Genomic DNA, 22723 nt, shown 5'->3' with positions numbered 1-22723 from the left:
TCTTTCACGCAGAAAGCGAAAAATCAGCAATTGCAGGAATATGGAATAAGACAGGATTACAAACAGCCAGGTTTCCAAAAGCAGCTCCCCACATTTGTGATATACTATCACTTTCATTGTAAGAAATAAAACTACAGGGGAAAAAACAGGTTTCTCAAAGAATACCTATGTATAGTAGCTCCTTGTTCAAACCCAAGTTTAATGAAGACTCTCTAAAATTTGTAAGTTTTCAGATGTCTTACATAAGGGAAAAAACAAACCCAAAAAACCAAAACACTTCAAATGAAAAATACTGTGTATAAAAATGGAGGATCTGCAGTAAAAACATTTTAGTATCAAAGCACAATTACAACAGAAAAGTATCAAGGTAACACCAGTAACTATCTCTGGGGCAGCTGCAAGAGTTAATTAGCAGTTCTCAGTGTGCTGTGCATGGAATGCTCTGTGCTTGGCTTGCAGCTTTTCCTGGCTGGGAGTTGATCCAAGACAGCCACAGAAACCACCACGCTTTGGACCAAACTTGCATCAAGGCTAGTCCTCGTCACATGAAAACCGTATGGGAAGGACGAGAGACTCGATGGGACTAAAAGAAATGGCCAATAAATTTTTTGGAAGGGTTACTAATGAAAGCAGCTCCATTACTGCCAGTCAGGAGTTAGCTTTGCACTTAATGTTGTGACTAAAATCCAATGTTTCTTTCCTGGTGACCAATGGTAACTGAAACAAAAATTCAGTTACTTAGAAAGGCTGGGTTTAATTGCGTTAACTTCTGCCTGTAAGCAGTGGTTTAATGGCTCAAGACAACAAAAGTACTCCAGCACTACTCTAGTTCTTTGCAATTTCAGATCTTTCTCGCTGAGTTAACTTTGCAAATAAAGGCAGACCGATAAAAAGACAATCATTTTTGTGAACTGATACAGCTGAGGCAAATCCTCAGGGTATGTTTGAACAGCCTGACCTCCTATGATACAGAAATCATCCCGTGGCCCATTCTCTTACAAAGAAAAAGATAGAACAAGTCATCTCTTAGAAACAGGACAACAGATTGCAGAGACACTTTACTCTTCTTTCAAAATGTATTACATTAGGGTGCTTCTGTATCCCACTAGAGCCCAGCAGGATTTATCCTTTGGCAGTGGAGAGCAGAGAAGGCACTGCTGCTATTCAGCACCTTCTGTGTTAGAAGACAACAACTCTCCTGCAGCACAAACAGGTAATCATAGAATTATTTCAGTTGGAAAAGACCTCTAAGATCATCAAGTCCAACCACTGACCTAACACCACCACAGCCATTAAACCACATCCTGAAGTGCCATGTCTACATGTTGCTGTTTTTTAATGCCTCCAGGGACAGTGACTCCATCACCTCCCGGGGCAGCCTGTTCCAATACCTGACCACCCTTTCAGTAAAGATGTTCCTCCCTAATATCCAGTCTGGTGCAAATGAGGCCATTTCCTCTTGTTCCATCACTTGGTACTAGGCAGAAGAAACCACCTCCCACCTCACTACAACCTGCTTTCAGGCAGTTGTAGACAGCAATAAGGTCTCACCTCAGCCTCTCTTGTCTGCACTACACAATCTCAGTTGCCTCAGCAGCTCTTCTTAAGATTGGTTCTCCAGACCCTTAACAAGCTTCACTACCTTTCTCTGGACATGCTCCAACCACTCAATGTCTTTCTCAGTAAGGGGGCTCAAAACTGAACACAGTATTCAAGGTGTAGCCTCACCACTGCTGAGCACAGCAGCATGATCACTTCCTTGCTCCTGCTGGCCACACTATTCCTCACAGAGTTAACACACACAGAAACATGGGCAGATTCCATGGCCTCATCCTGCTCTGGCTGAGCATGCACACAACGTACAACATGGGTCCCTTCAGTGGCTAGGCTCAGACATTCTACCTGCCAAGTAGCTGTGCCTGGATCCCAGACTCCCCAGCTGCTGGCACTTGGATGTATGAACCCAAGACTGCAGTCCCACTCCACGCAGAATAAAAAGACCCTCAGCTCTGGAGAGCTGTTAGAAATGGAGTGTAACAGGAGGAAAGGACAAGCAAGTGTGCCATTTACACATTACTAGTCCTTTTTATCCTCTTTTATTTACCCCATATTTTCTCCCCTCCTTGTGCTCCTTGTGCTCCCTCACTTGTGCTCCTGTGAATATATGCAGACCACTTTGTAGCAAGTAATTTAACATTTTACTTTACTTTTTTTTTTTAAGAGAATCTCAATTCCACCTGAGACTTTGCTCCTTCAGAGCAGCATGGCAGAGCCCTGACCTCAAGCAGCATGGGCACAGCAGTAGCTGCAGGGACACTGCTTCAAGTCTGTCCCAAAGGTATTCAGAAGAGAATAGTTTGGTTCTCTCAAAAGCACCACCAGAAGATTCCTCCTACTTTTAAATGTAAAGGGATACAGGTAAGCCTAGATGTCCTCCATTCTCAGAGCTTCTGGAAGCCAGCTATTTTTTGCACACCAAATCTTAGGCAGAACAGTGGCATGTTCTTTTCTTGTGATATACCTCATGTCCAGCACATACTAGGGGAATGAGAGAAAAGGACAGAGTGATGCTACAAGAAATGCACTATCAACACAAGAAAATGCATTGACAATGTAAGAAAAAACACTTATCAGTTTTTTTGAAGAATGGAAAGGAATATTGCTTTGAAGAACCATAAACTGAAACCTCAGGGCCTCTTTTCCGAAGCCTCATACTCAGATGGTCACTGTATGTGAATTCTCTTCAGGATTTCATTTTATGCAATTCACAACTTTCACCTACAGAACCAACAAGTATGTACAAAAGCTCAAAAGCACGACAACCATGCTGCTCTAACAGATGCCCTCACAAGCTTCTGAGTTTACAAGTACTAGAAGAATAAGCTAATTGAAAGGCATGATACCTGCACCTATCTTATAGGCAAAAACATAAGGGTGTAGAAAGATGATCTGTAAAACTACAACAGAAGCTGCTTCTTATTTATTAACTAATGAAATATCCAGCGAACCTACAAAACCAATATCCAAAAGTGTGTGACTAGCAATGAAAAGTGGAATTTCCTTTAAATGGCAAGAACAGAAAAAGAAATATAGCCCAGGAAGCAAGACAACAACACAGCAGACCTGTGCTTTTACAGAACAGGGATAAGAAACACAATTGATGGCGCAGGTCACTACATGTCATTGTACCTCTAACTCCTGGGCCACACTGGGAAAGATAAGGGCACATCATTAAAAACCTAAGAGCTTGGGGAAATTCCTCTTCTTTGTATACAACACACTTGGCTTGCTAGCATGATATGTTACCTGAAGAAAGATTTTCTTAATCTCTAGAGAATTTATTGTGAGACAACAGGAAGATTACTTCCCCCCCGCCCCTACCCCGCACCAAACATTCTGACCTAAATAATCTAACCAATTATAGCACACAATTTTTTTAACATTTTAAGTTGCTCACAGTTGAAACCACCTGATGAGAGAGTTCTGGCATTTTCTTCAACTCTTGAAAAAATAATCTTTTGCCACATGGAAAAAGCTACTTACAGCTCTATCACGATTGCCAAAATTATCTCCTTGCATGCCAGACATAAACATAAGAGAATACACTTCATACATAAAGGGCAACTGCTCATTTTCATACTGCATTCAAGCATACCTTTAGCAGCTACAGCATCTTGATAAGACACTGAAAATCTTGAAAAAGACATCAAAGAACAAATCCAACCAACCCCTGATTATCAGGAAATACAGCCACGAATATAGACATTTATTGCAACATACTTACATCTTAGCAGAGCAAAGCATTTGCTCTTTATATTTTGCCACCATGTTCACCTGGCAAGATGTTAACCTATGTTAATAGATACCTGGAGGTGTGTATGTTTCTACTGAAGACTGCACAAGAACAGACCGTCTCTTTGAAGGCATGGGCATTTTTCTCTCTTTGTACTTGGCGAGTGCTGCTTGTACTGCTTCAGTGTGGACATCTACACAGAAAACAAACAAACAAAATGTTAAGAGATTAAGTTTAATTGTTATTTCTTTCTGAAAACACAGAAAGCATCAATGCCATCTTTTACAGCTCAAATTCAAAGGCTGAATCACACACGATGGCCCTTACGGCTTTCGTCCTGTTTAGCCCAACTGCTTGCTCAGCTTGCAGCAAGGAGCAGGTTCTCTGCTTCAGAGGAAGCAGAGCTTCTTGGAGAGTGGAAAGGTCCAAACCTAAACTACAGTAACAGGGCTTTCAGTTCAGAAGCTGTGATAACTCTTGTTTCTCCTTCAACAGTGTTTAGCAGGATTGAACAAATATGCCTGCCTCACACTCAAATTCAGCTCAAGAGCAGAGTCAAGTTGACATATTTTCCTTATGAAATCTATTTGAAAAGGCTTTGTGAATATCATTTAGGAAGAATCAATACTGAAGTTAAAGAATATATTCATTTTGAGCTATGACTTATTGGGGGGAAATTTCAATGTAGATGCTGTAAAATGGCAACAGCATTGCACTCTTGATCCTCCAAATCTGCAATGGGAAAAGAAGTGAAAAAAGTCTACCTGAAGCTCTGGCTAAAGAATGCAAAGCAATAAAAAAACAGAGAGGTTAAATGTATATGAGGAATTAGAGAAGAGACACAAAGTGTTTTCACATTGCTGAAAGCAAAAATTAGCCTACTATACTCATGGGGTGTATTTTAGAGTTTGTTCTTTTCAAGCTGAAACTGAGATTAAAGAGGAATTTAGTGTTCAGTCAAGACCACACTGCAGCTAACGTATTCAAGTAATTCTAAATTGCCTTCAGCAGATTTATCTATTTCACATATTTCAATGGTGCCAAAAGCTAAAATTTATGTAGAAAGAAAATTCATGAGAAGTGAGCAGATGTCAAGGAGAAGTGAGGCAGATCAAAAATACACTTTAACTTATGACCTAAGATTCAAGATCACTTACACATAGCTACAAAAGGATGCAAGTTTTATCACTATGCTTTTGTCTTGCCACGTTTCTTTACTGTGAAAGCTGCTAAAGAAGTTACAGAATTAAACTATCTGCTTTGAAAAAAAACCAAAAACCAACAAACAAAAGACACAACCAAACCCCCAAAAACCCCACCAAAAGATGTATTCTTTCATTAAATATTGATCTAAGGCTGCAAATAGATCCGTAGGTATGAAACTCAGACATGTAACAAACATACACTTACACAACTTATGTTTTGAAAAAGGTAATTTCTCTGCTTCATACCTACAGGGATTAACCTTGGTGATGACTACAAGTAAAGCTCCATACATTTGTAGTACTAGTCCTAAACCTGCTTTGGTCATGCTCAACACAGGATTATTTCTAAGTTATTTTAAAACATGCTGATCAACTCCAGTTAACTTTAACAAAGCAAGAGAAGGCTTAGAGTAAAGCTAATCCATATGTATTTTCACAAAAATCAGAAGAGACTTTTGAGCATCCCGTGGAATGAAAGGCTATGAAATAGCAAAGCAATATGCATCCCTCTGAACCAGTAGGAAGCCATAGAACAAAACAGAATCATAGAATCATTTGGGTTGAAAGGGACCGTAAAGATCATCCAATTCCAACCCCTTTGCCATGGGCAGGGACACCTCCTACTAGACCAGGTGGCTCAAGGCCACATCCAACCTGGTTTTAAACACTTCAGGGTTGCAGTTTCCACAGCTTCTCCTGGCAGCCTCTTCCAGTGTCTCACCACCCTCAAGGGGAAGAATTTCCTCCTAACATCTAATTTAAATCCAGACTCTTTCAGCTTGAAGCCATTACCCCTTGTCCTGTCACTACATGCTTCCCTTCCTCACAACTAGGCTACTGCGTTTTTTGCCAAATCTTGGTTTCTCCTGATCTTTAGTTCTGGTCTTTTCCATTGTAAATATCCACCAATGAAGTTTATTCTCATAGACAACCGAAAGCAAACCTCTTAATTTCATAAAACTCCAGAAATTAATTCTGTTACGCTGCGTTACATAGACACACCAAGGACATTACTGCTATCTATAGACTTGAGAATATTAGTTAGAGGTTATTTTTGAATAACCTTCAAAAAGTTTGCCCCTTAAAATTTAGGGAAAGTATGCCAAATCTGCAGGGCACGTTTTCACAGCAGAGCCTGAAGTCAAAACCAAGCTGCATGTTTTTTAAAAGAGATTGTAACTGTTAGATGCATTCATGCCAACCACACATAAATCTGTGGATGGTAGAGGATACAGCTAATTTAAATGGGCAACAACTATGAGGAAACTATATTAAAAATGTGTTTAAACCTAGTAAGTGGTGTAAGTAATTACATAAAAAGGCAAAATTGTTTCATTTGATTATTTTAAATTATGTTGATGGTTCTAAAATAACTCATTGCTCAAGAGATTCTGTTCTACAAGAAGTTGCATTTTACCCTCATCAGCTACTCTTGAAAAGGACACAGCAGAACTGATGAGATGCAAAGAAAGAAAAATAAAACGAGGACAACAACAAAAATGCTGGAAGAAAATAGAAACAGAAAATACAACATTCTCCCCCCAAGTCCAGAATAAGTAAGGCATACAACTGATCGGACAAACAATAGTACCCAGAACTAGAGCCTAAAGCTACTTATCCTTCATGAGAAGTAATGTATCAACATACAGCGATATTTAAAGAGCATTTCAAGCTGGTGGTGGCGAACATCTTTTCTTCAGGTAGAAAATGCTTTCAGTATAGTTGTAGTTTCTCAGATAAACAGGGACTGCTTTGTAAAGTGAAACTGTGATTTATTTTTTTATGTGAAATTATTGGGAGGAACCAGTAACTGGTATTTTCCGAGACATCTTGTCAACGTTTTTGTTCATACCTTACATATACATAAATCACACAGCGTGAGTAACCATGACAGAGCATTGACACCAATACTAAGCATTCTCAGACTTGAAGGAACTAGGTGATTCAATATTTATTAGAATCAGAGTAGTAATGCTTTCGAAGACTAAAATCACATGTACCAAACACCTTGCATTTTTCTTTCAGCCTAGCCCTACACTGAGATAAATAGGAGAACTACTAACTTAACAAATCAATATGTTTTTTCCTAAAAATTTGAGAGGAAAAGATGGCTTCTGAAAAGAAGGAGGAAAAAGATTGGCTTCTGAAAGCTGTATCTAACATTACCTTGCCTAGACGTAAGTTTAGCCTAAATTAAACACAGTAAAAACAACTGCTGTTTGGTTCTGATACCACCTGAGCACACTAAGTCTTGTCATATATCACTAATGGGGAAAAGAAACCAAATTCCACATGTTGCATCTAAGAATTTCCCCTCCAAAAGTTTCCATTTCAAAGTGAGTAACAGCTTCTAAGCAAGAACATTTAATGAAACACAAGTTAGAGCAGTGAGGGGAAACCACAGAAGGACATGAAGTACCACCTAAGGTTCTGGCACTGGCCATAACTAAGTGCAAGAAATGTACTAGATCCCCTTCACATCAGGCCTCTCACTATTGTGACAAAGAATTTCACAGGGAAACAGTCTCCATCAACCACCTGAAAAGTAACAATGGAAACAGGATGTGATGAGGATATTAAGATATTTTCACAGAAGTTTCCAAAACAGGTTTGTCACAGTGGTGTCCATTTAAAATTGAGTAGAATATCCATTGTGACACTTCCCTTTTTTGTGCACTTGTTTTAAACCAGGAAATATTTGAAAGTGAGCTACAATAAATATGATAATCCTGTAACCTTCCTTTAACAACATAGCACAAACAGACAAGCAAACAAATGAAACCAAACCAAACCAAACCCAAAACACACAACCCACACACTGCAGTCTTCTAAATGTTTAAATACCTGATTTAGAGATTGGAGACCCAATCAGCAAACAAGAGAAAATTGTTAATTGTGGTGTAAAAATCCACAATAAGAAAAACATCAGAAGGCTTGTCTACAATTTCTTCCCCTCCTAGCATACACTCCATTCCAGTTTCAAACAAAATCACTTGCACATAGAAATGCAAAGAGTGGTTTCAAAAATCTTCATTAGCACTCCCCTTCTTCCAAAGCAGTTCCAACTGTCTCTTTAGGTGTAGGAACTATTTTGCTGGCACACTTTTCTTCTGAAGACCCTTGATGTTTTAGCTACATTTCTTGTCCTTACCAGATCGGAAGCGCTCATCCCTCGAGTTGGTAGAACGGGATTTCTGCTGTTTAGACACAGCAGTGGTAGCTTGTGAAGAGCCTGGGACCCTGTTATCTGCTTGCAGGGATGGATCCACACCTGAAACACAGTTTTATTTCAGTACAAAATAAGGTTTACAAATACAGTATCTGCTTCCCATGTTTAGGTTGTTTTACCATCTTTGTCATAAACTACAAATGGGGAAAAAAAACTCCTAAAAGCTATTGTAGACTCCAAGACACCAGAGTAAGTTGTGCATTCCCTAGAAAATGAAGTACAGAACAGAGTGGTATAGGGTATGGAAAACTTATCCCATTCCAATTGAATGCTAGGCTTAAGTACCCAGAAAGAAGAGAAAAAGAGAAAAGAAGAGTATCATTGGTATCATTGCTATATGGAATCACCAAACAGCCCAGATTGGAAAAGGCCGTGAAAGATCATGCTTTTGGTTGGAGCAGATAGGGTGTGTATTTCTCAGAGAATGGAAACATTCCAAAATTACTGCAGTCTTAAAGCCCGTTTTCTAAGCCAGCTGACTATGCCTTTCTGTACAGCATGGCTAACACAATATTAACTAAAAGGAGATGCGGTCAATGCCTATAAATATCTCGAGGGCTGGCATCAAGAGGATGGGGCCAAACTCCTTTCAGTGGTGCCCAGTGACAGGACAAGGGACAACATGCATGAACTGCAACACAGGAGGTTCCATCCCAACAGGAAGGGAAAATTCTTTACTTTGAGGGTGAGAGAGCACTTGAACAAGCTGTCCAGAAAGGTTATGGAGTCTCTTTCCATGGAGATTTAAAACCCACCATGATGTGATCCTGCTTCAGTGGGGGGTCAGGAGGTGGGAGCTGGATTAGATGATCTCCAGAGGTCCCTTCCAATTCCTACCATTGTATGATTTGGTAATATGCATGCATCATTCATCAACTAATGAAAAATACTGAAGCAAAATTAACAGCCATGGCAGACACTATTCCCTATCTTCATCTCACAAATTAGATGACAGTCTTCTGTTTTAGAGATCACTTTTGAACATCTTCTCCCCTTCCATCTAAGCAGAATATGATTTTCCTTTACAATGCTGTCCTGTTTTCCCTTTCTGAGAGCCTCCCCATTCTTTCTACCTTCCTTGTCCCCCACCTCAAGCTTTTCCTTGCACCTATTGCTAAAATTTTATCAGAACTAAAGTTCCCAGAGTACTGCAAAGCAGATGAAGATGGATTTGCACTACAAGTAAGAATATGAAACATCCTGATGGGATCATCTCTCACACTCAACTTGCATCTCAACTTCTCCAGAGGGAACTTCAGAAGAAGTACACTAACACAGGAAGGATGCAGTATCACCTACACACATTCAGAGCGTAAGTCCCTCAGCCAATACCCAGCATGAATCCTCTATGCAGCACAACACATCAAATGAAAAGGAAGTGGGATTCTATGGTTGCTTTTCTTGCTCAGACAGAATCCAAGGAGTTGTCCAGGATATAGCTGCTAACACTGGATTTAAACAAAAGGGAAAACTATTCATGAGCTAGAAAAGTTGACTAGTATTCCTATCTGGAGATTTGTTGATCATAAGCCCTTTGTCAAACTTCTTAGTTGTTAAACTAATTCTATTTGTCATTACTTCTGCAAGTATTATGAGTTTTGCAATATAATTGAGGCATCCATCCACCTTACACAACTCTGCTTACACTGAGAAATAAACTCTTTCCTTTTGACTGTGCCTTGAAGCCAAAGTAAGTTCATTTTTTTCAGGAATAACAACGCAACAAAAAGAAGTAACACCTTTTAATATTAATGGGGTTTAATGACCCAAAAGAAGGAAATCAATCAGTGACAGAGGAAGGTGCAAACCAAATCATAGCAAAATTTATGCAAAAAACCAGTACCTTTTATTAGAACCAGTAACAGCTGGGACAAACTAGACAAGAAGAGAAAAAAGCTCCGTAACTTCAGATATAATTCCTTTGTCATACAATTCCTGCACATCTGTAGGTACCACTTTCACCAGACATACCAGCAACAGAACATTTCTCTGCTTACTAAACCCCAGTGGCAGATTCTCTTCGTATTTCATGGCTCACAAGCAGTATTACCACTAATGATAGGTATGGTGCTTTAAAATCTCAAACTGCTTTTATGACGCTCTCGCTGATAAAGATGGAAAAATATCAGCTCTTGGGAACATACAAACGAGCAAAGGACACTGACAGAATAGTATTTCTGTTTTAGGCCTCAAATTGCTCCTTGAAGATCTGTGAAAGAACAAGCTGAAATCACTTGTCTTCATTAAAAAAAAAAATCCTGAAGAACCATGTCTTTTAATAGAAACAAGCAGTCTTTAAGATTATTTAAGCTGGTGAATACATAAGATAAGGCAGTGTTAGTAAGAGAAGTGAAAGATGTCTCCATATGCAGTAATTTGTCTTACATTAAATCACCAGGAAAACATGGCTTCATTGATACCACTGGATCTAACAGTACTCAGAGGCAAGGTTTTGCTGCATTAAAGCATAGCGACAGGCTCAGGTTACTTGCTATTTTTGAAGTGCAACCTTTAGCATTGCTTTTAACAGAAAATAACCCATGGTTTACTGCCATACAGGGGATTAGTATTGTTGTGGGATTTGCTTGGTTGGTTTTTAATCCTCAGTGTTAGAAACAGAATTCTGTTAATGGCAGTCAATTCACGGATTTTTGTTCTGACTTGGTACGCTATTACTCTGTGAAAAAATAGGAAAGATGTTGACTTGCTGGAAGGTGTCCAGAGAAGGGCAACAAAGTTGGTGAGGGGTTTGGAACACAAGCCCTGTGAAGAGAGGCTGAGGGAACTGGAGTTGATTAGCCTGGAGAAGAGGAGGCTCAGGGGAGACCTTATTGCTCTCTACAACTACCTGAAGGGAGGCTGCAGACAGGCTGGGGCTGGTCTCTTCTCCCAGGCAACCAGTACCAGAACAAGAGGACACAGTCTCAAGCTGCACCAGGGGAGGTTTAGGCTGGATGTTAGGAAGAAATTCTTCATAGAGAGAGTGATTGCTCACTGGAATGTGCTGCCCAGGGAGGTGGTGGAGTCACCATCATTGGAAGTGTTCAGGAGGAGACTTGATAGGGTGCTTGGTTGTATGGTTTAGTTGATTAAGTGGATTGGATGATAGGTTGGACACAATGATCTTGAAGGTCTCTTCCAACCTGGTCTGGTCTGGTCTATTCTATTCTATTCTAATACACTGGAGACATGCAAGTCTCTGAATTCAATGCACCACAGGAAAAATCCAGGAAAACATAGCAAGCTGATGTTAGCTCTCAAGAAAAGAGATGCAAAACTTCATATATAATAGCTGCTTTTTTCCCCCAGTAGCATAAGATGCTTGACCTAAACACCTTGCGGTTTGTAGGTCACACTTAATGCCAGATTTCACTCAGGTAAGCTTTCTCAAAACTAGGATCTGGATGAGTACTCATGATTGACAAACACACCATGGCCTGTAAATAACAACTCTCAGAAGAAAATGCAAAATGAGTTTTTTCAGGTTTAGAAAGCAGAATATCTGGGTTACCATTTGCATTTCTCTACAATCTTTTTCTTTTTATTTCTTATATTGTCACTGATTGATAAGCAGCAGTGGCAGCTGCAGTATGGTTAATGCACCAATATTTTTTTTTCCCCATAATAAATGCATACAAGCAAAAATTTTAAATGTAATTTGCCTGAGAGGTAGACATTTGGAACTTTTATGTGAAATCTGATGGCTGAAAAGACAATTAGAGGCAGCAGGTGTAAAATAGCAGATTTGAATTTGGCACTGATTGTTTCTTCTTGTACCAAAATTGTTCCTAACATATACCAAAACAGACTTGAGATAAGGAACAGACCATCATGTGCTGTGGCTAATTACAGTCATTTAGCTGATGCAGAACAAGTCTGTATTACTGGATGAGTCAGTGCAGATCCACTACTGAACTGCTGAAGCATGGCCTCAAGTCATCTCAGGATTAGATGGAAATCAAGCAACGTATTTTTCATGTTTGCTTTTATCTCATTTCTTCTTTGACTTGGAAGTGTTCTTGAATCTTCAAGATTACCAAGTCCTAGTAGGTCCTTCTGACAGGCAACTTCTAAGTACTCAAGTACATTTTTAGCACCTTTAGGGGCTTCTAAAAATCACAACAGTCCAAGACAGAATCTCTGAAATGCTGTTCTTTGCCTAGCAGAACTCTCTCAGGTTAGTTCTAGCTACCACACTCTCAAGTGGCAAAGACAGGGAAAGGACAGCTTACACAGATCTTTTCATCTTCAGAAATACAGGGCATTTGAGTCCTGATGACCCTAAGGTGTCTTGGCTAAGAAGAGGTCTACAAATCATAGAAAGACTCTGTCCCCATTCAAGTTGGAAAACCTACAGCAGACTCATAGAAGAGTCATCCTCTCCTCTCAGCTGAAGTATTTTTTTTCCACAGTTGCTTTCAAATCCATGCCAGCAGTTTTTCCTTCTTTGCAAGTACCACATCAACGTGCAATCCTATCTCAAGTTCTCTAATTTCATACTTTGAAGTTGCAGCAATCAAAACCTTTCATTTCAAACAGCTTACCCATTACTCCTTTTTCTACTTTCACTAGGAATTCTACTAAGCATTTTCCATGCCCACCCTACATTTTGTTAGAAACATTACCAATCAGAATTATACTATGAGCTAAAGTTTTGTAACACATCAAGTAGAGATATGTGTTGATGCACTGAGGAAGACATCATGTTTAGTGGAATTCAAGTACTGAAGAACATTAGATAAGACTAACTGGTCAGCAGACTTTACGTCATAGACCAACAGAGAAAGGACAATGCATATACTTGGAAAAGAAACGATGACCAAATCAGCTTTAGAAAGACACAAGCTATTGGTCACAAATATAAAATACTATCATCAATTAGTCTGCAAAAACTTGATAGATAATACAAAATTTAATGAATCCTATCAGGAATGGTAAAGGGTGTTACAAAAAATCCTGTGATCAAATTGCTAATGATGAAAAAAATAAATAAATACTGGAGGCTCAAAGCCATGGGGACTTCCACACATTAATCTGGGCCATGCTGAGGCTGTATCAATTAACAGAATTCCAAGCTAGAATTAGGTTAATGGAACACATATGTCAGGAAACTGAAGTAAGTAGCTAGCTTAGGGCTTTAAGTAAACTTTGTCTTTTTGCCAGAGTATCATTCTGTGTGTTCAGAGGCAGAGAGCCTGCTGCTAGATTCCTGTCATCTTAATGCAAAGCCAGGCAGAAGTGGTAGACAAATTGGGTAATCCAGTATTCCGTAGGAAATGTGTTATCCATTAAGAAGTACAAAGTAGAATCAGCTAATTTTCAGCCACTCCCTAAAACATGGCTGAACAAGAGAAAATTTTAAGCAGATAGAAATCTACAGGGACCTAGGATTCTTAGTGGAGCCTAACTTCAGATAACAGACAAATTGACTGCTGAATTGCACTGCCACAGCCATCTCCTCAGGACACACTTTCTTGCAATTACTGTTAATCTAGGTTACATGAATTTCAGTCTCTTGACTGAAACACTCTTGAACACCAAGTTTGAAATAGCAGATTCAGCGCAGAAAATTCTTTTAGAAGTGACACTAACATTTTTTTCATATTCTTTTTTTTTCTTCCAAAGCTAAAAGTCCTGTTGTTTCATTCACTGCTCCAGCTGAATGAGTTCCTGAATGAGCAGCTTACCTAAATAGGGTATTACAAAACACCCTTGGAAATAATACAGGTATCACAGCAGGTTTTGAGAGTAGATAACTGAATTTACCGTTTAACACACCTGGAAACCCTGCACAGGAGCCAGTGTTGCTTCTGAAAGGCAGAATAGGACATGAAGGCAGTGGCATTCATGCAGACAAGGAGAACAAAGGTGCTTTATGCTGCACCCTAGCTTTAAAACTTATTTTTAAAATTATGGAAGACAAAGTGCTGTACTTGGCTAAGACACACTCGAGAGTTCAGAACTTGAACAATTTGTGCAAACAGCCTTTCAGTTTAAGGGTGTGGAGGGGAAAATAATAATTTTAAAAGAAAAAAATCACTATCAAGAGAAAAGTAGAGAAGGTAAATCAACTGTTATGAGATAGTAAACCAAGAGACAGAAATCCAAAGACATGAACTGTTAGCAGCAGAGTATTTCTTATAACTTTTAATCCTCAGCCAAAATCCATACACAGCCTGGTGTTGGAATCTTTAAGCTGAGTTTGAGGACAGGGTATTATGAACAAAACTGTCAGACAGTACCTTAGAGAAAAATGGTGTAAGGAGGAGAAGCTCTAACAGATGAAGCTAGAGCTTGCAACTGACTGTAATATTTAACCAAAAAATCCAAGCTGCTTCTATACAAGGAATGAGCCACTTTATAGAAGTAGGTTAGGTCCTGTGTAGCCTACAGAATACTGTAAATTTGCTATGGGAAAAGCTCCAGCTGTTCTTAAAAGAAAAACAAACAAAACCCAAACTGAACCAAACCAACAAACACCCCTCCCCCCCGCAACTAAAACAAAAAAATACTCAACCCACCAAAAAAAGCCCAAACAGCTGCAAACTACAAAACAAAACATAAAAACCAACAACAAACCTGTGCTGAGAAATCCCATAATGAAACACCAGATCATATTCTAAGCGTTCAATGCAAAATACATACCATAAATCTTTTTTATAAAATACCACAACTCAACAGTCAGGAGAACTAATGAGAATATAACCTCTGACTATCCTGCTATGAGAAGCCACAGGGGTCACTGCATCAAGATTTCAAAAGCAAGAGACCATCATCTAATTCCACAATTTGCATTAAGCTGGGCGGAGATGCTCATTCCTCCTTCAAATCAGTAACTTCTGTAGGTATCAGAACTAGAAGTGGACCAAAACCACAGCACTAATCTCTCTATTCTCAGATCAGAAAGCATAACACTAACACTGTAAAATAGTAACTCTTACTCTCTTTCTCTCATCTGTCTTGTTATTGGTTCCACTCATCTCAGCTGTCTTCTCATTTTCTCTTCTCTCAGTCCCTCAAGCTATGGAAGCACTGGCTTAAGGTTATTATACAAGACCAAAGCTCAATGGCAGCACAACATCTTTAATTGCAAATTATTTCAGTGTCATAGTATAAAAATAAAAAGTTGGGCATTTTATCTTTTGGACATAGAAGATAATGAAAAAAAAATAAAATCACACTACAGAATGAGAGTGATGACTTGTGAGTGTTTTCATTTTGTGAAACTGGCCAACTTGCCTTTAGTAATAACTTTACTAGTTTTTGAAGGTATTGAAGTCTTGAATGTGGTTACCAAACTGAAGTTTGCTGACAACAGTGCTACCATTTAGTATTTCACAGAAACAGTAATTCAGACTTTTCTTTTGTTCTGCACTTCTCCATTTTCCACTACTGCTTAGATACCATGTCAATCAAATGTGATTCATTAACCAATTCCACTTAGTGAGAACTTTCCTGGTTTGTATTTTCACAGATTTAGTACTGAAGGTGTAATTTATATACAGTCTCTTACCTTGAATTAGTGGTATGTACCGTGCTAACAGCTTTGCTCTTTTCTTTTCATATCCTTTCTGAGTGATGTCTCCTAAAGAAAGAAAGAAAGAAATTTATATTGTTTTGAACCATTTTGACATGAGCCTCATTTTTTTGTGATACCTATGGTTAAACTTGCTCACTTTAAATCAGGCCCATCAGCAGTAAAGACCTGGCCACGTCAAAGAACTTTATGGCCATATACACACCATCACTGCAGTGTAACCTGTGCACACAGGAAAATGAGTGTCTTGGAGGTATACAGCAGAAGAATAGTGGTTTTGTTTGCAACACCAGTGTTGAACCTGGCCCTGGAGATAGCTACCATAATGTAGAACACAGTGCAAAAGGTTTGCAGCATAGCAGAAGTCAACAGAGCCCATAACCCGGGCTCTGCACCCTTCTAGGGCACCAGACATACTCAGTATACCAGGGCTTGAGAGATCATCCTCAAGCACACCCTTGTAGCGCCTTCCAAACTCTAGACCATGATGTTCACTCTGAATTGAGGAGAAGCACATTAGTTGCCACTTCAAATTCTAGAATGTCGTAACTCCTTTCTGAGCACTAGTTTTCATTCAGTTGCCATCTAATACTCTGCTTTAAACTTATACTGCAGGTTCCACTGGTATAACATGACATGTTTTCACAGACCAGAATAAAGGAAGACTTCTGCAGAAACCCAAAATAAGTACTTGAGACATTTCAGAATCTGTATGCCCATGATTCTACCACAAGAACAAGGTGGTTCCATAAAAAACAGCAGCAACCCTAGTATAAAAATAAAAATACCCAACCCCCAAAAAATTTACAATTCACACTTGCTTAAAGATGGTGAGATACTAGGCAGTTCCACTAACAAAGCCAACTTTAATCATAGAATCAATAAAGTTGGAAAAGACTTCAGAAATCATCAAGTCCAACCTATCACCGAACACCTCATGACTAACTAAACCATGGCTTTAAGTGCCACGTCCAATCCTTTTCTGAACACCTCCAGGGACAGTGACTCTACCACCTCCCTGGGCAGCACAGTCCAATGGCCAATTACTCTTTCTGGGAAGAACTTTCTCCTCACCTCGAGCCTAACCTACCCTGGTGCAGCTTGAGACTGTGTCCTCTTGTTCTGGTGCTGGTTGCCTGGGAGAAGAGACCAATCCCCACCTGTCTACAACCTCCCTTCAGGTAGTTGTAGATGGCAATAAGGTCTCCCCTGAGTCTTCTCTTCTCCAGGCTAAGCAACCCCAGCTCCCTCAGCCTCCCCTTTTAGGGTTTCTGCTTGAGACCTCTCACCAGCCTTGTTGCCCTTCTCTGGACATGTTCAAGTGTCTCAACATACTTCTTAAATGAGGGGACCAGAAATGGACACAGTACTCAAGGTGTGGCCTAACCAGTGCTGAGTACAGGGGCAGAATGACTTCCCTGCTCCTGCTGGCCACACTATTTCTGATGCAGGCCAGGATGCCATTGGCCTTCTTGGCTATCTAGACACACTGCTGGCTCATGTTCAGCCAGCTGTCACCACTACTCCCAGGTACCTTTCTGCCTGGCTGCTCTCCAGCCACTCTGACCCCAGACTGTAGCACTGCATGAGGTTGTTATGACCAAAGTGCAGCACCCAGCACTTGGACTTGTTAAATGACATCATGTTGGACTCTGCCCACCTGTCCAGCTTGGCAAGGTCCCTCTGGAGAGCCCTCCTACCCTCTTACAAATCAACACCTGCTCCCAGCTTGGTGTCATCTGCAAACTTACCAATGGTGGACTCAATCCCCTCATCCAGATCATCAATAAAGATATTGAACAGGATTGGGCCCAACACTGATCTCTGGGGCACACCACTAGTGACTGGCTGCCAGCTGGATGTGGCACCATTCACCACCACTCTCTGGGCTCGGCCCTCCAGCCAGTTCCTAACCCAGCACAGAGTGCTGCTGTCCAAACCACGGGCTTGACAGCTTGGCCAGGAGTTTGCTGTGGGGAACAGTATCAAAGGCCTTGCTGAAGTCGAGACAGACTACATCCACAGCCTTCCCCACATCCACCAGGCATGTCACCTGATCATAGAAGGAGATTTCTCAATACCTGGCAATTGCATAACATGAAATATAACCAAGACTAAAGATAATAAAAATCTTTGAAGATACTTTGAAAAACATTCTCAAGCAGGTAACTTTCAGAAATACAGTCAGACAATTATCTTGACTTTAATTACGACATGTAAGTGAATTTTTTCATGTAGATCTTTGCTTCAAGCACATTATTCCTGCAACATTTTGAAGAAAGACCTTATCAAACTACAGAAAGGAAAAAAAATAAATAAAAAGGCATGAATTACATATATGAATTTACAAATTAAGTAAAACAGCCTAACTGAACAACTCCATCCTGTTCACACAAAGAATTAAAACTTCAACTCTGGAAACCATAAGAGAAGTGGAAAAAAAGTAATAAATTCTGTCAATCTTGGCATGCTTGGTGCTTGAATGGATTTAGGTCTGGCATTTGACAGAACTCCATAAGCACTACTGCATGCTATTTCTAAGGCCACTCTGATCTCAGTTCTCAGGTGTGCATTAAGAGCTGATGCAATGCCCCAGACCTGGGATTTTGCTGGGGGGTTGTCTTTATCCTTATCAAAGTTTTCTGCAAGCAAGAATCAAAAGAGTTCAGAGGGCAATCCAGAGAAAGACAAGAGTGCAATTTACACAGGATTCATTCACTTTAGAAAGGAGCCTATAACATTATATATAAGACTATATATTACTAGTAACAGCAATTTTTCATTCACCCAGATGAGTGACACATCTCAGGCATGCAGAATCAAGAAATGTTCTTATTCTATTTTTAAATGTTTCTTGGGCATTTGCCTCATTACATAAGAGTTGGTTGTGTGTTTAATATTGGCCACAGCAGTACATGCTCTGAACATATTTCCTCAAACATGCACCTCACTCCTATGTGAGAAGACACCGGTAACAGAAATGAAATCACTTCATTCTATGATCCCCCTGCAACTAGGTGACTATGAACCATTTGAAGTCACTAACATTTTGCCAAAACAAGCAATGAGAGCTTGAAAACACTGTTCAAAATAGGTGAGGAAAAAATAGTGCAAATCCTGGTGTGCCTCCAGCACTGGAAGTATTTCAAATTACAACCAAACAGAATTTGTCAGTTTTCACTTATAAACATGAGTAAATATTTCATATCAAATTTGGACACAAAACAGAAATGCTTTGGTTACCTTTTTTTTTTTTAGGCAGAAATTATTTTATTAGAAGAAATATATATAAATATTGTATGTGTGTGCACGCTATATATCAAAACAAGAACAAAACCCAGCTGGCCAAGAAAATTTGTGTGCATGAAAACACACTCTTTAAGTAAATAATTTATAGAAACAAAGAGAAAGAATTGGGAAAAAGCCCACACCAATCCACCAAAGAAACTCCACCCCAAACCACCAAACAGAAAACACTCAAGAAGCACGAGCAAGAAGAACAGTTTATCTGAAAACTTAAGTAATTTGGAAGCCTAAAGCAACCTCAGCACATTCTTTAAGAGACAGATGCTGTACGGAACACAAATTTGCCATTCTGTAACTTCAGTGAGGACAGTAATTTTTACAGCTAATAAATGACTCAAGTAATTCTTAAATCTATTAGCAGATGAGCTATCTTACCAGCTATCACCCAACTGAAGAGGTGTGCCAAGGAAGCAGCAGATCAAAAGACAGGGCTGAAGAGAGAGTCTCATTTAAACCAAATTATCTTAAACTTTGGCATCTCACTGCATTTGGAAATTCTTTGATTTTTCTGGAACGATGACTTGAAAAATTTCCCTTGAACCCGGTTAAGAAAAGTCCAAAGTCAAAAGTACGTCTGTCGACTTTTGCAGCTCCACTGGCAAGTCAGACTTTGCAGCCCGGCAAAGCTTTCTTTGTTTCTTTCTCAAAAAGGTCGGGGGTGGGTTCTTCCTGACAATTGCTCTCCACCCCCTCACCCTCAGTGGGATTAACCCATCAGTTGGGATTCTTTGTGGTCCCTCACCTCTTCCAAAAAGAGCCGCTTAGCCACATCTGGTATGTTGGGGCCACAGCTGCTGTCATTTAGCCTCGCTTTCTCACTAATTATTAGATTACACAAAAGCAATATGAGGTTCCTCATTCTCAGCAAACTATCTGGGAAGCATGAATAAAGGTAGACACTGAGTCGAGCTGTTAGTTCTCTGCCTGGAATATTTACAATTTTAAAACTGTATGTTTTAATACATGTCAGAGGCTTCAGGAAAATTAATCTATACAGAGATGAAAGGACTGGAATTTCTTAAAGTGATCTATAAAAGTTATCTTCTCAGTACACAGAAAAAAATAATCACGCTGTTACCCCAAAGCTACCCATACGTTTTTCTTTTGCAGCGTCTGCACTACAGCTAAGAGCATCTTAATGCCAAATTAATGAAATATAAATTACTTGCATTTTATTGGGTTTTCATGAATTATTTTTCATGGGCTATCCACTCTGAAAATTTCAATTTGCTTATTTTCAGTTCTCAAAAGCAGGTGGTGAACAGTAACTGCTTCAGTGCAAAACAGGAAACAAGTACATGCTTTACTGCCTAGACACAGCTGCCATGCCTCACTGCATTACAAAATCCTCACACTGCAAAATCCTGGTTTTGTAATGCCAACTATTTTATGGTCACTGGATACTAATGCTTGGAAATTTATTTATTTTTTTAAACTGGGAACTGGACATATGTGAACTAAGTAGTTCATAAATAAATGAAGTGTGCCTAATAGAACATTTATTTCCTTGATTACCACGAGAACAGCACACCTGCAAGTGAAGAAGCCTCTCCTCTTCAGTGCATGTACAGACAGAGCCTGCTGGTGCAGCTCCTTTGCAGCTTTGTATCTGCACTGAGGAGTCCTTGAAGGCTTCTAATGGCAAAGGGAAGATGAGCAAGATCACAGAATCACAAAGAATCACACAATGGTAGGGGCTGGAAGGGACTTCTGAAAACCATGAAGTCCAACCCCTCTGCCAAAGCAGGACCACCTAGGGCAGACCCTGAACAGCTCATGGAAAACTAAGCTTGCTACGAAGTGAGTGACTTCTCCAACCCTTAATCAGTAGTTAGCACTTAAATTCTCACTGGGAGCAGTCATAGGAAACCACACATCACATTGGCCTGGCAATAGATCTCCATAACCTGTCATGTAAACACTCTGCAAGATGATCGCATATCCCATATGGCTGAGGATAGGTCTGTGAAAACCTAGTACTCCAGGTAGACTCCCAGTATCTCCAGGTTGCCAATTTGCAGAGCATTAAAACACACAAATGCAAAAAACTCAACCCAAAACAAACAACAAACCCAAATAATCCCCCAAAACAACAACAAAACCCCCACAAAAGCTCTGCACTCCTAGCAACAAAACTTATCCTTGCAGCACAATGCATTAGTAGATCAGCTGGCTTCAGAAACCCTTTGCTAATAGCAATAAAGGTATAAAAGATTAAAAATGGAGACAGCATGACAGTAGGATAAAGTTGTTTGTTCATCAAGGGGCAAAAGCAGACCAATAGCCACATGTAATTCCTGAAATGACTACTGAGTCATTACAGTGATCAGATCTGTATCATCAATCATATGGGACACAACTCAGCAATGCCACACACCAAGCTTTCAAACTCCAAGGTATGTAATTTGTTACAGGACCCTGATGTCCAATACCAGCTGCTGACACCTTGGAAAGAATATGATGGGGAGATGAAATGCAGTGGGATGGTTTAATTTATGCCTGAACTTGCAGTCACAAACAAGACCTTGAGAGGAGAAGGAAAAGGGGCAGCAGCTCTCCTGGGTGCTGAACTCCTTCAATGGGCCAGGCCATGCAGCACTGGGCACCTTCATGCTGCAGCATTGAAAAGCTGACGAAAAGCCAAGGTCAGTACCTTTCCAAATGGCTATTCTCCTATTAACACCTGATATCAAAGTCTAAAAAACATCTACCAAGGCTGCTGTTGTTAATATCGTCTTTAAAAGAAGGTGAAACCAGCATCATTGCAACCTCTGGTAGAGGAGTTGATAGATGAGCCCCCATGTAGTGAAGTCTGCTGCACCAAAACCAGTGATGCTCTGTTAAGACTTCATTCTGGGATGTGTGATACAAACATGGGATGTGATAGCTGCAGAGAAAATTCCCTGAAGATGGACTTAAGTTCAAAATACAAATCCTTAAAGACAAACCATAGAAATGTTGAAAAGGGAGAAGAGTAAGAAAAAATGCTGAAATAAAATACTTTTAAGAAAACTCAAAGTGGTTTAGGGCTGTATTTTCTCCATACATACTCTTGAACTTTAAGCTAGGCTACACACTGGTGTGCTATCAGCAGATTCTAGCGAGTGACAGTTCACAATCATGCTTACTAACTCTCAAGCTTTAATTGGCATTTCATTTTTTAAAAGCTGAACAACTCTCCCAAAGCTACCACTAACGCCCATCACAAGCTTGGGTTAACTGCTACAGCTGATACATTTTTGTATAAATCAGGCAACATTCAAACTGACCAACAGGTGACAAGGGAACCAAAAGATGAAAATCACGTCTGCAATTCAAGAAAGCAGTTTGGACCCCTGAACTATGCAGAAGCCAACACGTGCTGTCATCGCTGTGCTGTTTCAATCTGATAATCTGAAGTGTTTTTATTTAAAAATAAATACATTAAAAAAACCCAACAACAACAACAACTTCCGTAGCTATTACTTACCCCTACCTGAGAACTGGTGCACATACTAAACAAACTGCTTCCAAACAGGATCCACATCCACAGAGCTCTCTGTAAACCATGGTGGTTGTGGGGTTTCCCCCCTTTCTCTGCCTGCTGAGGAGCCCCCATTGTTCTCCTGGGCAAAACAGAAGTCTACCACTGAATTCCTTCCCCAGGAGCTGAA

The 22723-nt window shown here is 39.9% G+C and overlaps 1 protein-coding gene across 5 annotated transcripts in view; it reads right to left on the bottom strand.

Moving 5' to 3' along the window:
- The window catches only part of DIP2A (disco interacting protein 2 homolog A), a 99736-nt gene that overhangs the window by 50234 nt on the left and 26779 nt on the right, over positions 1-22723 (bottom strand). For all 5 annotated transcript variants that reach the window (XM_054172550.1, XM_054172580.1, XM_054172566.1 and 2 more), the window contains exons 2-4: positions 15741-15812; positions 8150-8269; positions 3867-3986 (exon numbers count right to left, since the gene is read on the bottom strand). In XM_054172550.1, coding sequence (XP_054028525.1) covers positions 3867-3986; positions 8150-8269; positions 15741-15812 — 312 coding nt within the window. The remainder of the gene's footprint in view (positions 1-3866; positions 3987-8149; positions 8270-15740; positions 15813-22723) is intronic.

Source organism: Dryobates pubescens, chromosome 2 (genome assembly GCF_014839835.1).
Source record: "Dryobates pubescens isolate bDryPub1 chromosome 2, bDryPub1.pri, whole genome shotgun sequence".
Taxonomy (NCBI): Eukaryota; Metazoa; Chordata; class Aves; order Piciformes; family Picidae; genus Dryobates; species Dryobates pubescens.
The sequence above is the reverse complement of the archived record's forward strand: the minus strand, read 5'-3'. Positions and strand labels throughout refer to the sequence as shown.